The sequence below is a fragment of the Magallana gigas genome, chromosome 7 (genome assembly GCF_963853765.1).
Source record: "Magallana gigas chromosome 7, xbMagGiga1.1, whole genome shotgun sequence".
Classification (NCBI taxonomy): Eukaryota; Metazoa; Mollusca; class Bivalvia; order Ostreida; family Ostreidae; genus Magallana; species Magallana gigas.
In genome coordinates this window covers 3,716,614-3,733,811 of record NC_088859.1, presented here as the reverse complement: position 1 = coordinate 3,733,811, position 17,198 = coordinate 3,716,614, and the positions used below count along the sequence as shown (strand labels likewise).

General features: G+C 35.8%; 2 protein-coding genes across 5 annotated transcripts; both read right to left on the bottom strand.

Moving 5' to 3' along the window:
- Positions 1-1,434: 1,434 nt before the first annotated feature.
- LOC105339051 (uncharacterized) lies at positions 1,435-10,149 on the bottom strand. 4 transcript variants are annotated; one of them, XM_011444452.4, is made up of 6 exons: positions 10,005-10,148; positions 7,869-9,143; positions 2,704-2,841; positions 2,249-2,590; positions 2,070-2,140; positions 1,435-1,961 (listed from the first exon to the last, which is right to left on the bottom strand). In XM_011444452.4, exons 2-6 carry the CDS (start codon positions 9,103-9,105, stop codon positions 1,629-1,631), a joined length of 2,121 nt encoding a protein of 706 aa, XP_011442754.3. In that variant the 5' UTR covers positions 9,106-9,143; positions 10,005-10,148; the 3' UTR covers positions 1,435-1,628. The 4 variants fall into 4 exon arrangements, with proteins under 4 accessions (XP_011442754.3, XP_034311464.2, XP_011442755.3 ...); XM_034455573.2 differs by having other exon boundaries at positions 10,041-10,056; XM_011444453.4 differs by lacking the exon at positions 2,704-2,841 and having other exon boundaries at positions 10,005-10,149.
- Positions 10,150-11,970: 1,821 nt separating this feature from the next.
- Positions 11,971-14,140, bottom strand: LOC105339052 (uncharacterized). The gene is made up of 2 exons (XM_011444454.4): positions 12,880-14,140; positions 11,971-12,770 (listed from the first exon to the last, which is right to left on the bottom strand). The coding sequence occupies exons 1-2, from the start codon at positions 13,531-13,533 to the stop codon at positions 12,303-12,305; spliced, it is 1,122 nt and encodes a 373-aa protein (XP_011442756.3). The 5' UTR covers positions 13,534-14,140; the 3' UTR covers positions 11,971-12,302.
- Between the last annotated feature and the right edge of the window lie 3,058 nt (positions 14,141-17,198).

Genomic DNA, 17,198 nt, shown 5'->3' with positions numbered 1-17,198 from the left:
ATGACACACCCTTAGGTCATAAGCAATCTTTGTGTGAAGTAAGAACTTCCAATGTTTCCCCATAAGAAAGATATGGACCGGACATGAATTTTGCACTTTTTCTGCCAGTGACCTTGACCTTGTCCAAATGACCTTGGGTCAAGGTCATGACACACCCTTAGGTCATAAGCAATCTTTGTGTGAAGTAAGAACTTCCAATGTTTCTCCATAAGAAAGATATGGACCGGACACGAATTTTGCACTTTTTCTGCCAGTGACCTTGACCTTGCCCGAATGACCTTGGGTCAAGGTCATGACACACCCTTAGGTCATAAGCAATCTTTGTGTGAAGTAAGAACTTCCAATGTTTCTCCATAAGAAAGATATGGACCGGACACGATTGCACAGACAGACGGACAGACAGACAGACGGACAGACGGACGGACGGACAAGGTGATTCCTATATACCCCCCCAAACTTTGTTTGCGGGGGGTATAACAATACTATAATCGGTTAATCTATAACAATACTATAGCATGTTAGTCTATTACAATCCTATAGCGTGTTAGTCTATTACAATCCTATAGCGTGTAAGTCCAAACAATGCTACAATGTGTTAGTCTATAACAATACTATAGCCGTAATTTTAGAAATAAGGAAACATTGTTTGAGGATCAGAAGGTGATCAAATACTGTCGAGGTGATCAAATCCAATAAGGGCTTTATGATAGATTATATGATGCTAGACTCGAATTCTCATACAAGACGACTTTGCATTTTTTTTAACTAACTTTCTGTTGTACATAGATAAATTAGTTCTTTACTTACTCCTTACGATGATCATTTTTAAAAGAAAGATAAACAATAAAATGTTTTCTTTGATTGTCTATATGGGTTATGAAGGTAGCGATCATTATAGTTAAAAATTACATAACACGGGTTATGTATTAAAGCAAATACTGAGCTACCGGAATTCGATACTTCTAAACTACCGAATTTGAAGTTCGCTACGAATTGAATTATCAGAGACGCTTTAAAAGGTTTATTTTTTAAATATCCGAATAACACCATAGCAAATTGGGCAGGGCAGTTAAGTGATTATTAACAGGTCAAGGGAGTATTCATTATTTATGCAAAGATGTTTTGCCATTGCTATCTGATATCAGAACACTTACTTATGAATATTAAGAGAAAACATAATTATGATCGATTTTTTATATACTGGTATAAGAAATTGTAATTTGTTATCACAAAAGTAATGATTCTTGGAATGAGAAAATCTAATGAATATTTGATATAAAAGACGATTTGAATTATTGATATTAAAAATTCGAATTCTTCTTTAAATTACCCACAGAAAATAAATGGTAATCCTTTTAATCAAGAATTTGAATTTCTGATTTCAGTCACCATTGCAACTGACATCATTGACCATAGAGAGATAACATTGCCAAACACAGTTACACATAATTTATGAACACATTTATAAATAATACACGAAGTCACGATCAGTCACACATAACATCAACCTTTAGATCTGAGATATTCTTGTAACAAATCAACAACTTCACTTAATTTAGAACTGTTTTTCTGCTCATACCGGTATGTCCGAACTAGCGGATTTGTCACTAAATCGTCACCGCCCACTGTCATTCATAACATGGCCGCCATCCGTGCTTGATTTGCTCGACTTTCATTCGGTGCAGGACGGTGAGGTTGAAGGGGTCTTTGCTGAGGTCGTCAGGGGTCAGTTTGTCAATGAAGCAGCCGTCCAGACCCTCCTTTTCGCAAAGGTCGGCCAGCTCAGTGAGCCGACACTCCCGGAAGCAGCGAACTGTGTCAGCTACAGACAGGGCGGCGAAGGTGGAGGTTTCCGCGGGGGGCGGGAGACGGGAGATAGGGGACACCGCGCCGGTAGGTTTACTATCTCCGTAACGATTGAAAAATTCCTTGTGAACCAAGACCAGGCTCTGTCGAAATTTCTGAAAAGAAAGATGACATGGAGTGTACTATATATAGTAACTAATTTGATTTTGTTACGTGGCGATATGAACCGTAAGGTAGTGGTATAATAAACTAACAACCCTTACCTTAGGTATGCTTGTGTAATACTGGTCAAGGTTTTGGGATGAAATTGGTACCTGCATTACGCTCACCAAACCTATGTTAAATAACAAAACATAGTAAAATAGTGTATGATAATTGTATTTTATTAGGATTTAAAATACAAAGCAGCTTGCTGATAAGTTCCTAGCGAGTCAATTTGTACCTTCGTTCATGGGAACGCCCTGTACCGAGGCAGTTTCTATCGTAATCGCTGGAACCGGGGCCTGCTGCTGCTCCTGAAGAGGCGAGACTCTTCTACTGACAACATTCTGTGCTAGACCAGCAATTAATCCAGCATGGTTCTGTGAAGAGCTGTTGCTACGGTTTCTCAATGGAACATCCGGGGCTGTGCTAGGGGTGGGCTGTGTCGTCTGCTGCGTGCCTCTAATTGGAGTTGGGGGTTTCCTTTTCAACAGTTTACTCGTGCTTGCCATTGAAATGTATTCAGCTTCGTCGGCATTTTCAGAACTATCCGAATCTTCTAACGACTGGTAGTCATCGACAGCTGTAATTAAGGCGAAAACATAAAGAATATTATCCATGAGTTAAATCATGAAATAGACATACCATTGGTTGTAATGTGTTATAGAGCTAGATTGGTTGTTATTAATGTCTTACAACTACGATTGGACAATGGTTTAGTAGGAGTGTTCGATTTGGAATTCCTATTACTGCCGCCGCCACTACTATTGCTGTTGTTGTTGAAGAGCTGTCGTCCCAACTCAGGTGGTAGTTTATTTAACGTTAGACCGGTCTCTGCAAATGAACACCGTTGATTGTAGAATAAACTGCTGCTAGATGAACAACCTTATCATAGGGTTTATTAAATAAACCAAGTGATCTACTACACATAGAATTTTAATACAGAATCTAGGTCAGTGAGTCACTTTCTGGCAAACATCTAGATGTCATGATGTCTGTGTGAACAAAAAACAAGTTCTAAGTGAACATTTGGGTTAATGACGAGAATCCAATGTTTAGAATTTTAGGTGAACATCAATTAATGTCATGTTCTTCTAGGTTACGTTAAGATCTATGGGCTTGCCCAGTTAGTTAACACTGCTAGGTGAACATCCAGTACCCAAAGTGTTATAGTCTGTCCCAAGTTATTGCTTCTATCACTTTTTGATGATTTTTAATAAAAATACACATACCTGTGAAAGAAGTACAGTTGAAATCGATGAAATGGAAAATATCCAAAATAACTTCATTGACAAATTATCCCTTTTCACTCATAAAAGTTTACAGGAACGAAAACAAATTTCTTACAGAGATTTATAATGGGAAATGTTTACACCTTTTCTCCATTCGGAAGTACTCGGGACACCTCGCGCAAATTTTCAACGTTATCATCCGGGCTCATTAATGGCTGATGCAATGCAAAATCTCCGTAGACTTTTTATTTTGGGATGTGTATTGAAACCTGAAGCGGTAGAGGGGGGCCTTTCAAAACAGATAATCTGGACATTTTCATATAAGTGGATGAACGTAGTTTAAGCATAAAAGTATTTATTATTATCGAAATATCAAGCGAAAAGAGGTGGAAGCAAAAACCCGGAACAGAGTATAGTTTGAATGCTATATACTCTGTCCCAAGATTTTGCTTCCACCACTTTTCGCTTGATATTTCGATAATCATAAATATATCTGTGCTTAAACTATGTTCATCCACTAATATGAAAATGTCCAGATTATCTGTATTGGAACGCCCCCTCTACCGCTTCAGGTTTTAAAATAGAACCCAAAATAAAAAGTCTACGGGGAATATGCATTGGATCAGCCATGATGCATCAGCATCAGCCCGGATGATAACGTTGAAAAATTATGCGAGGTATTCCGAGTGAGTTCCGAATGGTGAAAAGATGTAAATATTTACCATTATAAATTTCCATAAGAAATTTGATTTCGTTTTTGTGAATTTTTATGTGTGAAAAATGATACTGTTTCTTGGATATTTTTCTTTTATCGATTTCAACTATACGTTTTGTATGGTATGTGTATTTTTATTAAAAATCATCAAAAAGCAATAACTTGGGACAGACTATAGTAGTTCCTATAGAAACTGATGTCTCTATCTGAACATATAACCAAATCTAGGTAAACATCTCACCTTGATAGGTCGAATATGATTAAGATGGTGGTGACCATTTATATGACTTCATGTAATATATTAATCTCCTTACGAAAAAGATCTCAGTATAAAATACATTGATATCATAGGAAATTATTGAAATTTTATAGCTTGTGTATTTGGATTTTTTTCAATACTAAATGACAGTTTATGGCTAAAAAATATTTCTAAATTTTTAAGGTTCATATGATTGGCGATCAGTCTGATTTTACAGTATCTATTTCAAAGTGAACAAATGTCAGGCTTTATAATTAAAAAAATGAATTCAAATATTATAGGAAGCCATATAAGTATATTCTATTTTTTTTCTTTTTTCATTGTTTACTTTGATAATGTTTTAATAATGCATTTCTGATGATAAACCAAAATTTGACCGTCAGTCGTAGAGTCATTAGCAAGATACAGAGCTCACAGGGCTCGTGCCATTATTTGTTTACATTAGATCAATACACCGACAAAAATTATTTTTCAAGCTCCTTTTTCTATTTTCAAATTTGTTTTGAAAAAAAAAAACTTGTTTCTAGCGTTAGTCACATTCATTTTAGGTCTTAACTTGGAATTTTCTTTTCAACATTAAAAATGCAAACAAAAACATGACCTGAGCTTTGTTTACAAAAAAAGAATTGTGAGCTCTGTGACTATTAAATATTGTTAAAATTGCCTAACTGAAGCATTTTAAACATTAACAAGTGGCCCATGAGCCACATCGCTCACCTGAGTGAGCAACAAAAGACATGATAAAATCAGCATAGTGGAATCATAATACTAGTACAAAATATCTGGACAAAGTAGTAAAAACACGTAGATCGTGAATAATCAAAATGTTTTCTTTTGTAAAATTGGATCCTAAATGTGGCCCCACCCTACTCCTCGATATTTTGATTTTTAACGAATTTGAATCTACATTATCTGAGGTTGCTTTCACTAAAATTAGAACTCTTCTAACCATATGTTTTTAGAAGAAGATTTTTAAAGGTTTTCCTCTATGTATTTCTTTGTAAGAATCCCCCTCCCATTGTGGCCCCATTGTGGATTATGATTTGAACAAACTTGAATCTACCCTACCTAAGGATGCTTCCACACAAGTTTCAGTATTTCTTGCTGATGAGTTTCTGAGAAGATTTTACAGAAATATTTACTCAGTATATTCCTATGGAAAATTCGAACCCCATTGTGGCCCCATTCCTCTCCTGGGGATCCTGGTTTGAACAAAACTTGAATCTACCCTACCTGGGGATGCTTCCACAAAAGTTTTAGCTTTTCTGGTGCTTCGTTTCTTAGAAGAAGATTTTAAAGGATTTACTCTTTATATTAAGTAAATTTGACCTCATTGTGGCCCCATCTTACCTTTGGGGGTCATTATTTTCACAACTTAAATTTACCCTACCCGAAGATGCTTCCACACTAGTTTCAGTTTTCCTGACCAAATGGTTCTTGAGAAGAAGATTTTTGAAATATTCTTTAAATTTTCAATAATTCCTAATTGCTAGTATCTTTCCTTGGAAAAGGGCGTGGTCCTAATTTTTTATAACTTTAAATTCCCTTTTGCCTAAGAGTGCTTTGTGCCAAGTTTGGTTGAAATTGGCCCAGTGGTTCCAGAGATGTTAAAAATGTGAAAAGTTCAAGGTCAGACGGACTGACGAACGACAGACAAACTAAGATCAGAAAAGTTCGCTTGAACTTTCGGCTTAGGTGAGTTAAAACCGGAAAAATAAATTTTAACTAAAATCGGGACCATGATCCTTTAATTTTCGTAGTTCTTAACATTATAACGATAAATGATTCTATTCTTTTTTGAGCGGCTAGGGCGTTAATAGGCTTAACACTTTGTCACGTTACCAAAACTATAAGTGAAAACACTACCTATGATGAATCAAAGAATTGAGATTACTGAAAGCTGGTCCGGATTGATGTATTTATATCACTTTTGTTAACAAGATTGCTATTGAAGCAAGCAATTACTCGGTTATAATTAAGAGTTGGGCAATAAAACGACATATTTAATGACAACTATTCATTGGATTAGTATGCATGTAGTTTGAAAGAAAATAATTTCGAAAAAAAAACAACAATGCTATGTACATGTATTGTGGTAAATTGCGCCCACAATAATACTGTCTTCTGGTTCTCTATGCATTAGAATTAGGTTTGTAATGAAAATATTGACGATTTTGTGATAATATTACGTGTGCATGTGCCTACACAATAACACAGACTATATTTCAGGGTAAAAATCCTAATACATTTAATTATTTCTTAAGAGGGCTCTATAGTTGTGGCCATTTTTAGATCTCCTTTAGGCATCTGTGGCCTTTTTATTGATCTCCTTACGAAGAGGAGTTCTATATTAAGATAAGAGAAATACCCAACTTTTAAAGCTAATATGTATTGAATTCCTCTTTACCAAATAAAAGTTTACAGCCTAAAACATCGTTTTGAAAATATTGAATCTGATGGTTAAGTTGTTGACCACCCAGCCTCCTTAACGAAACAAATGTGAGAGTTGTATACAGTGACTACTGCCCCCCCCCCCCTCTTACATTTTCATAAAGTGCAATTCGATGTGAATTGTAGAAGTTCAGATGGAGATGATCACAGAAAAATTTTACTCAAAACTTACTATATTTTTATCATTTCAAAACCCACGAAAAAAAAATAGCGGAATGACGATATCCCGCTAACTTTTATGGTATGACTTAAAAGATGATTTGATAAATTTTGAATGGAGTCCTATATTCGGAACTCTGTGTGTTCCAACTTGAAACGAAAAAGCATTGATAGCGGAAGGATTTGATCTTCTATCTTTTATGGTATCCGACTTAAAAGATGATTTGATTGAAATGTAGACCTATACTTGGCACAATGTGAGTTCAAACTTGTAACATTTGTTATTATCAACCATAGATGCGCATCCTAGCAATTGGTAGACATTGGACAAAAATAATTTTTTCTAACTTTTTCCAATTATTTTATATATAGAAGACATTGGTATTTCAGAAAAGGCTTGTCTTACACTTGAAGTTGAAACTCTACAGTATTCCAAATTAAAATCTTAAAGCAAATATTCCCAACAACTTGACAACAAGCTTTCTAACAGCTTTCCAGCACTCAAGTTCAGTACTTTGATTAAATATACCCAGTATGACTATCTATTTGGTTTATATATATTTTCATTCCATCTTCCTCCTCATTTCTAAGTCAGACCGGTTTCTTTTAATTCACTCTAGAGGATACCTTTTACTGTAAATAATACAACGATATTTGAATTAACATAATAATGCTTGCAATTGTTTGGAGGTAACTAGAAACAGCGTGGCAATAAGACACCTGTGTTCGGCTATAAGAGGGTATAAGCTGGGTGACGAATGACCCCGCCTATACAAGGATGGTGAGGATGTGTAAAATTACAACGAGTTAAAATAAACTTGTTTCCAACTTTAGCATAATGTTTATACATGTATCTTAAAATAACGTGATGTGAAAAAACGCCCAATTAAATCAAACAAATAATTAACTGTCACTAATTGGATCATGCTATATTTTGATTTGTTATTTTACAAAACCCCGAACTAATCTTGATAATGAAATTTTAATAAACGTTCAAATCTCATTTTAAAGCTTCACATTCAGGACACTTTATATAAACCATTACCTAGTTTCTTTACGATTTCTGGTGTGTTTCTCCCCAGTGTAGTGTGTAATGTTATATCGGTGGCTTCCTCACTTGGGGGTCTGCTTCGGGCCGGGAGGGGAGGGACAGCGCAGAGCTTGTTCTCCTGGGACAACAAACCTATGCCCCCGCGGTGGATTTCCTTCATGGTCTCTGGATTGGACATTTTTCGCGGAGGAAGAACGGGTAATTTGGCACCAAAAGAACTCAATAGTCCAGTCCTATTGCCAACACTGGCTGGCTGAGGATTCACTGAGGCAACGTTAGAGTGATCCACGGGCACCTGTTGGTTCATTAAACGGGTCTTTATTAGGGGAACACTCTTCCCAAAGGAACTAGGGATACTGCTGGATCTCTGGGGTACGGGCGGGGGGCGTTTCTTCTCCGCGCGGGTGGTCACCCTGGGACTGCTTTGGGACACGGCGGGTGGGGTCTCGTTCTTCAGACAGATCTGTACCTCCACGTCGTTTGCCTGGGTCATCGCCACAGTCAGCTGATTGTCCGACACCCGGGACCCGTCCGGTCTAAGTTCGTGCCCAACTATTGCCACCTCGGACTCCACTCGCTCCAAGGAGAAGTAATTCACTTGACTGATGTCCAAAACTGAGCTTAGCTCCGGCGGTTTCTCCATGAATCTCACTTTAATGGGTAACGAGAAATTTCTGATCACGTCCTTGAAACACATGATATCGTTCTTGGGAATCCGGGAAAATTTTCCCCTTTGAAAAGGACGCAGGCAGACCCGTTTGTTACCACAAGTACAGTGCAGCCCCTGTCCACTCGCCACCTTGTCCAGTTTCAGGCATGCGCCCCAAGAGAGGTCAATTTCCTCCCCTTCCCCACCCCCCTGGTCCAATGTCACAACCTTGATGGGAGAATCCACGTGCACGTGTCCGGGGAAGAGGTGGATGAGTTCTTGCACCGATTTATACACGGTCTCCGAGCCGGTGTAAACATAGACGGGAGCGTTGTGATTGAGGGGGATCTGTAGATCAGTGACGTCACCGTCCATCAGTGTGGCACGCGTCATCACCCGCCGTAGTTCGCTGACCTCCTCTAGTCGAATGACGTCGCCCGTGGACAGGCTCTCCTGTTCGTTTTGGCTGTACACGCCTTCAGTGACTCTCACTGTCCGGGGGAGACCCATCTTATACACCACATCGCGAATGGTGTATGTCTCCAAAGACCACGCCGTTTTGCCTTTCGTCCCCATTCTCATCTACGGCTCATGACTGATTGCAGAATTTGGTCATTTGACTAATTTCAGGAAGAAACAATACAAGTATTTTGACAGCCTTGAATACATAGGGAAGTTGGACGTGTATTTATGAATACTTCCCGTTTGTTTACGCAGACAAGGAAAACATTTTATTTAATTTTACTTTTCAAAAATGATCAACGTGAATCGAATCATTGGCGATAAACTTTACTTTGTGGTGTTGGGGTCTACATTGTACGGGAATTTGCTTTAGTAAAGCGGGCTTTAACTCCCACCCGCTGACGATGTGAAATCGTTTCTTTCTTTTCTTTTTTTTCAAAGTGACTAGAACAAGGATAATTATGTAACGGCATAAGTGGATTATCTATACATAGTCTCTTAATTCAGTAAGTGGGGAAGACTGACAGTGGATTTTGACGATAATAAAATCGGACTACCAAGGTCTTAGAAGTGATATACAACAAATACTTGAGGAATTATATTTGATTTTCACTAAACATTATGATTATGATTTTTTACAACATTTTCAAAAGATCAATAATGGGCTATTATTTACATTTTTAGATAAAAATTTGCATAAATCAATTTATAGCCATTGGGAAGTATGTACTAAAAATAACTGAATAAACCATTACCAATCTTATCGTCAAATTTGAAGATGTTTCCGATGATTATTTCGAGTGTTAATGAGCCTCCGTACTAATACAGTATTAAGGTTAAAATTATGTGCAGAGTTTTTTTTTTTTTAAATTCTTCTTAGAATAAGGGATAAATATTACGCCAATACCTCGATAAAACATCTCAAGCAATTAAATTGTTATCTAAAGTAAGGATCAAGTTCACAAGTATAAGATGTTATATGTTTCAAACGAATATAACTAGAAATTTGTCATATTTACCAACTGACGGTCAAAGAAAACTGATAAACGTCTCACCATATCACACAGATACTAGTATTTTACCCGGCCTTGATATTTTCCTTCGGTAAATACACAAGGAAAAACAACATCAAATTATACACAGGGAAGACGCCAGTTTTATAGCTCGTTTATCATTTTTTAATATTTTAAAAAAACTCACTACCCGGTATCAATGACGATTGGGATTCCCGACAACCGAGCGACCCGTGGACAATGAACAACCATAGTTCACATTTTTATTTCCAGAAATAAAATTATTAAGTAAAACTTTAAAACACGTCTTCGCAATAAGCATGCAGCTGCATTCTGTACGTTGATTTGATTTGAACATATTTTATTGCTTTATATATAACAATGGGATTGGGCACAACTTATAAAAACTTAATTCGCACTCTCCCTACATGTTGAACAACAAACGCAATACAATTGCAAATACGTCTCAGTTTGTACTTATATATTTGATAGTAAAAGTTAATGTTATCTAATACTAGTCTAACATGTATTCAAGGATGCACTGTACGCCAGAAACACAAACGCATTATTATTTAGGGGGATAGGAGGTGTAATACATGTCATTGTTTTATTTTTGAAAGGTTTGTTGTTTGTTTTTTAGTTTTTTAAATTCAAAGTGCTTTTAAGCTTTTATGAATTTTAGAGGACAGGTGACACAAAATCATTTTCTTCGAAACAATCGGCTATATACATGTAGTAAACAGAGCAATGGACGATAATTTATCTACAGATGATACTGTATTTGTGTTGAAAATGATGATTATTAAATAAAGCACCATCAGTTTAAAGTGAATTTTTTAACAGCATATATTAATAAATAGCCTAGTATGTGAGCCCTCTCCTGTAATGAGTAGACATGTACAAGATTACATGTTGAATCATCGGTTGATAGAATTTTTGGGAAATTTTGTGTAAAAAAGATACCGGTAATAGAAGATTATCAAATTAAAAAGCAATTATATTAAAGTGAATCGGAAAATTCTGAGATTGATAATGGCAAAAAAGCATCTTGTCAGCCAGACAGGCAACAACTTTATCTCATTCTCAACATATTTAGTAAATTTGAAATTATGATCGAAAATGCATATTGATCAAATCTTGCAGATCCGAAACATTGATTTAAATATGGTTGATCCTGGTTACGAAAAAAGTAAGTCTTTATATACATTATCCCTTACTATGTTTTAACAAAACAAAGTCCTTTAAAAGCAACAACGATTCCATATTTCTGATGACTTTTATATATCTTTTGAAAATCCAACATGACACATTTTTCTCAAACATGAAGCACATCAAAAGTTAATTTAACAGTTCACCATTTTTACTCCAATCCATAACTCCTTAGGAAAAAGAAATTGTGTTTCTAAGCCTAGAATAATTTATGTTTGTGTACAGGGTTCTCAGACTTTTAATACCAATTAGCAAAATCTATTGTCTTCAGATTTAATAAAAGAGCAAGTTAGAAATCTCTGTGGCTGAAGGGTAGTGCGAGTCGGCTATTACGTCGCAAAGAAGGTTTCCGATCTCGGAGGCTTCAGATATGCATACTGAGGTCACGCGTCTTATCAGTTCAGTAATTCAGCATCAGCTGTGAAACAGATGGGAGTAGCAGGAAAAAATTTGCAGAAATTTGATCACACAATCAAAATTGTTGGTCCATTTTTTTGTTGTGATTGTGTCACCTGTCCTTTGACGCTATAAATATTTCATTTCATTAAATTGTGGATACCAATTTGGACTTAAAAAACGAATGTCACAGACCATTTTCTAAATCAGTTGATCGTTGCTATAAATCAATAACAACACCCTAGCGGATCTTGGAGTTTTGCGATCGTTAGTGAGATAAAGAACCCCCGTGTGCTGTACGTCAGACTGGGCTGACACAAAGCAATGGACGAGGAATTTTTAGAGCTCCGCATTAAAGAAAACCATATAATTTTGCCTCTTTTATTCAAACGAAATCTAATTCTATACTCTACAGATTGTGTAGGTATTTGGCTTTTATTAAATTCACACATTGGACCAGGCATGTTCTAGGGAAGGAAAGAGAGTAATTTTATCTGTTGTAAATAAAATCCGTGCCTATTTGCCCGATGTCTCTCCTGTTCACAAGTTCAGTTCTCGGTTAATAGTTTCCGCTCATCAGCTTTATATCCAATTGCACAACTGGGGAAGACTTTGGTTAAAAAGTATCCGATGTACTCAAAATGATGCTGTATAGCCGATATCAAATTGCATTCCACTCTTTTTCATAATTTGTAATCTCTAAAATATCATATATGTGCTACGATCTTCACTTTTCACGGATTCTATACCTCCATTGGATTCCATACTTTTAAGGCAATTACAACACAGGCGCACTTCATCACATTGGACTTGAGAATCGGTTGTCTTAACGTCAATATATGACCTTCCTGTTTGTATTCTTCTTGTTCGGTTCTTTACTTTAGAGCTTCTGTCAGGAATGAAAACCTGCACTGCCTTATCTGCGGTACAACTGTTACTTTCAAAAGTTGAAGAATCTGATGATGTGCTATTGCGCAGTTCATGTGATGTCTCATCTCGCAGTTCATGTGAATTGTCCGCTGATATGCTTATTGAATTGTCTGCCGATGAGTTTTTTGAAATGTCTGCTGATGTGTTTTTTAAAATGTCCGCTGATGTGTTTTGTAAATTGTTAGACTCATTTCCAGCATCAATATTTTCTTCTTCTTTCATCAATTCTTCCAAAACCTATTTTCATAAGAAAAATAAAAAAGAGCATGCCATAAATTTACATTTTAATTTACAAAATATTTGAACTATGGACTTTTTATCTCTGATCAAGATATCTGCATCTTACCTCTAATCTTCGTCGTTTTCTATACGCCCCGTATGGCCTCGATGTTTTGTTACTTCTAGTAGTACTTTCTTTGTTCGTTGCCCAGGGAACGTCGGGGATCGCATCGTCATTCAGCAGTGCACGAGCATTTGGATACCCAAGCTCGGTAATAGACATGGCTTTCTGATTTTCTGGAGCTGATTTTAATGTTTCTACACATGGTATCTCCATCTGATCTGCCTTTTGTAAACTGATTTTGGCATGACTTTCTCCGAAGTCGTTTTTCTGGGGGGTGGAAAATAGCGTTCTTTTACTTTTCCTTGGAGTTGGTGAATGCACTATTGTTCGTTTATCTTGGGACTTTGGGGTTCTTACTTTGATCAGTTGTAACGTTTTAGAATGTTTCTCCCTTAAAATTCCTAACACTTCACTCTTTTCCCTCCTGAGAGAGTCCATTTTGTGAATCAAATCAGTGTCAATCTTGCACAGTTTATTAAGCTTCGTAAAGCAAAACCCACATACGTATTTCGAAAGTCCATCGTTTGGAGAGGCTCTATAATCTAAAACTTGTGTCAACTGTTGAAAAACGCCAAAGGTTTCGCCAAAAATCACGCGTCTGTGTTTGACAGGCAGACAGTCATTACAAACACGACATACGTCTATGGGCGCGGCCATATTTGTTTACGAGATGATGATACAAGCGTTGCGATTGGATCAGCTATGCGTAGCTGCGTCCAATCAAAGAACAGATCGTATCTCCTACAAAAGTCGACTCGATCTGCCAAGGGTGAAAAGAGTAGCAGAGTGGATCGTCACCCTTGGCTAGCGAAGATGACATTCTACTATGATTTGTCACAACAAAATCCCTTCTGCGACAATAATGTATCCATGCTTTTTGACGAGTCTTATCTTTCGGAAAAATGACACATTTTTCTCTGTATTCGAACGGGTAGTACAGTTATAAACCACACAGTACACCATGTTTATGCTCTGTGGAAAACACAGAGTGGGTTTCTAAACAGTGAGTCAAGTCTGACGTCCCGAGGGTTTCCGATCTGGACGGTTTCACTATGCACATCGAGGTCGCTCGTCTTATCGGTTTATAATGGAGCAATGTGTTTCTGGGAATTTCATCACATACATAGTCTAACGTAGTCTAGTTAAATATTTGCTGGCTGTGACACTTTTCCTACATACAGATATGCTTTTAAAACAAAACAGAATCTTCACCTTTTTTTTTCTAAAGCTACGTGTTCAATCAACTCCCGCAGCGAACGTGCTCAAGTCGGACGGTTTCTATAAATACGATTTAAGCGACATGGACAATAAAAGTCTCCAACTAATCATTGCGGACAATTATATAGCAATAATTGATTAAGTGAAAAGATTACTCAAAATGAACAATTATAATTCGATTTGAGATTAAGCTTTCAAGAACTAGCTGAAAACTATAATTAACATTTAATCATAGTTCAAGTTCAAGTTCTTTATTCCAAGAGACAAATGTCTCATAGGTTATACATATGAACATATACATATTAAATAAACAGTAAGAAAAACAAAGTATACATAATCAATTTGGATAATTCACAGGAAGAGTTCATTGCTTGTTTGCATAATATAAATAAATATTTACCTAAATTACACAGTTATTATTATAAAAAAAATTATATGGCCCTCAAAATAAGACATTTTCACATGATGACTCTCGGGGCCCCCACTCATACCGCATGCGCGGATCTAGCAGAGGGAGGGGGGGGGGGGTTGGTCCTGGCTTTTTAATAGACAATGGACTTTCCCGGTAAACTCGGACATTCTATAAGTGAATTTTCTGGATCCGCGCATATAGGCTGCGTTCAATAATGCTGTTTTAAGGTCGTTCAGAATCATGGTGGCTACGTAGAACAATGTAGCTGCTACGATCTTGAACGCAGCCAAGATATTACAGCCATTTCCGTTACCACTTTTATACCCAGAAAGCAACCGAGAAAGTCAACCTAAACCAAGCTTTCCCTTGCTTTCAACATTGCTATAGAAGTACAAAGACCGACCTCGAAGTTATACATACCTACTGAATTGGATTATTGTATTTTTTCCCTATGTTCAGACGAAACTAGAAGATTTAGTTGTTGATATTAAACTGTATTATCTTACTAAACACTTCTGAACATGAATGTTCCCTGTGTACTTGTTCTATCAGTATGCATAGTTTTCAACGACAGTTGTGTAATATTACATTTATATTTTAAGGAAAAATCTCAAGTTGCTCGAACTTGTTTCTAACCCTTTCTGTATGTTTTATACAATAAAATATATTCAATTCATGTTATTGTATACGTATATGTCATTTAAAGGGGCATGGTCACGATTTTGGTCAAATTATATTTTTCTGTTTTTATTATTTACAATGCTTTATGAATGCATTTCAAATGATCAAATGAAATTTGGGTGCCCGTCGACGAGTTTTAAGCAAGATACAGGGCTTACAATTCTTCGTCATGTAAACAAGGCTCGTGCCCTGTTTTTGTTTACATAGGTTCAATATACCAGTAAAAAATCTTTTTCAAGATGATTTGTCTATAATCCCATTCTTTTTAAGCATAAATAAACAGTACCTAACGATTAACACATTCATTTTAGGTCTAAAACTTGAATTTTCACTTCAACATTCAAAATGTAAACAAAAGCTTTGTTTACATAACGAGGAATTGTAAGCTCTGTAACTCGCTTATAACTCAACAAATGGCACTCAAATTTTGGCTGCCTATTAAAAATACCTCACTGAAGCATTATAAACATTAAAATCGAAAAAATAATTTTTGACCAAAATTGTGACCATGTCCCTTTAAAACTAGTACCAAAGTTTTGAAATTAACCATGCCTACATGTGTATTTATTTAAAAATTATTGAATAAAATTAAATTATAATTTTTATTAGGAAAAAAACCCCAAACGTTTCACCATTTTGACAGAATTCATCTCATATACATGTACATAATAATATTCTTTTCGCACCTTTCTAAATATATTATATCTAGAAATGTTCGAAAGGTTTGTTTGCAAAAGTGTCGCTTTATTCGCGGAATAAAATTTATGTTTTTAACATACGAAAATGAGCTCAGTGGTTGTACTTTTATACAGTATTTGGGCAGATGTTTAATTTGAGCGTCGGTGACTTTTATTTCAAAATAATAGCAGGCAATTAAAAGTGATAATAATTACCATACAATGCAACGTATCATAAAAAAAACATAATGTTCACCAAAAACTGCATAAAGTTCAATTTTTGGTAAAAAGTTTTTTTTTATAACAAAAAAATCAGATTTCAGGAAGTGTTAGGAATTGTTACAATCACTTTGTACTTATACAATATAGAACGTCTACGTATTCAATTCATGGTGGATCGGTGGAGAATACAAACCAGTTAATTTTAAGGAAAACTGTAAATAAATAATAATGACCGATGCTTGAATTTGCAGTAAAAATGTTGAATAAAAAATATTTTTATTTACAACCTGTACATAAAAACTAATGGATTTCTCAGATATTTTTTTTTCAAGGAACGCTTTTAAAAGATAAGAAATGCTTTGATATTTCAACAATTCAACCATAATAATACAAGATAGTTGTCCATATTATTAACAAACTTGAAAAACATTTGTAACTTGCTGGACTGATACTTTCTTCAAAAAACAAAGAATAAATTCTAAGTAAATTCTTCAAGTTTCCACAAAATTAATAAAAACACCAGTGTTTCCTTACACAGACTGTTACAAAGGGAAACAAAAATGGTGTTAATGAGCAAAATAAAATCTTTAAAAAAAATAAAATCTAGTAAGATGAAATGGCGTTTTGAACGTTTAACTTCCTTTTTGTTAAGAGACGTCGAATAACCGGACCGAAACTCGGCTCTGACGATCACGGTGCCGGTAAGAGGTTTCCTGGTGGAGTGGTTGTGTCCCTGGTTTGCTTGTAGGGCTCTTGGGAACGTGATCAGCCATCAACAGCAATCAGTACATGGCCTGTCATTGAGGAAAGGGTCATACAATTCTAAATGAAGTGGCTTTTGAATCATTTTTTTAAAAATTCATTCAATGCGTGAATCCATCACTTAATGTATTGGAGATCTGCTATTCAAGAATCTATTAATTCAAAAAGTTTATTTTATCATTTTATTTTAAAAGTTTTCCTTTTAAAAATATTAAAAATAAGGGCCTAAATTTGGCTATTATACATAGATATTCACAGAGAAGCTATGTTAAACGAATAGTTTCTTGTTAATATTTTTTCCGGTGTATTTTCAATTTCCATTTCCTATGGGAACAATTTTTAGATTTCTT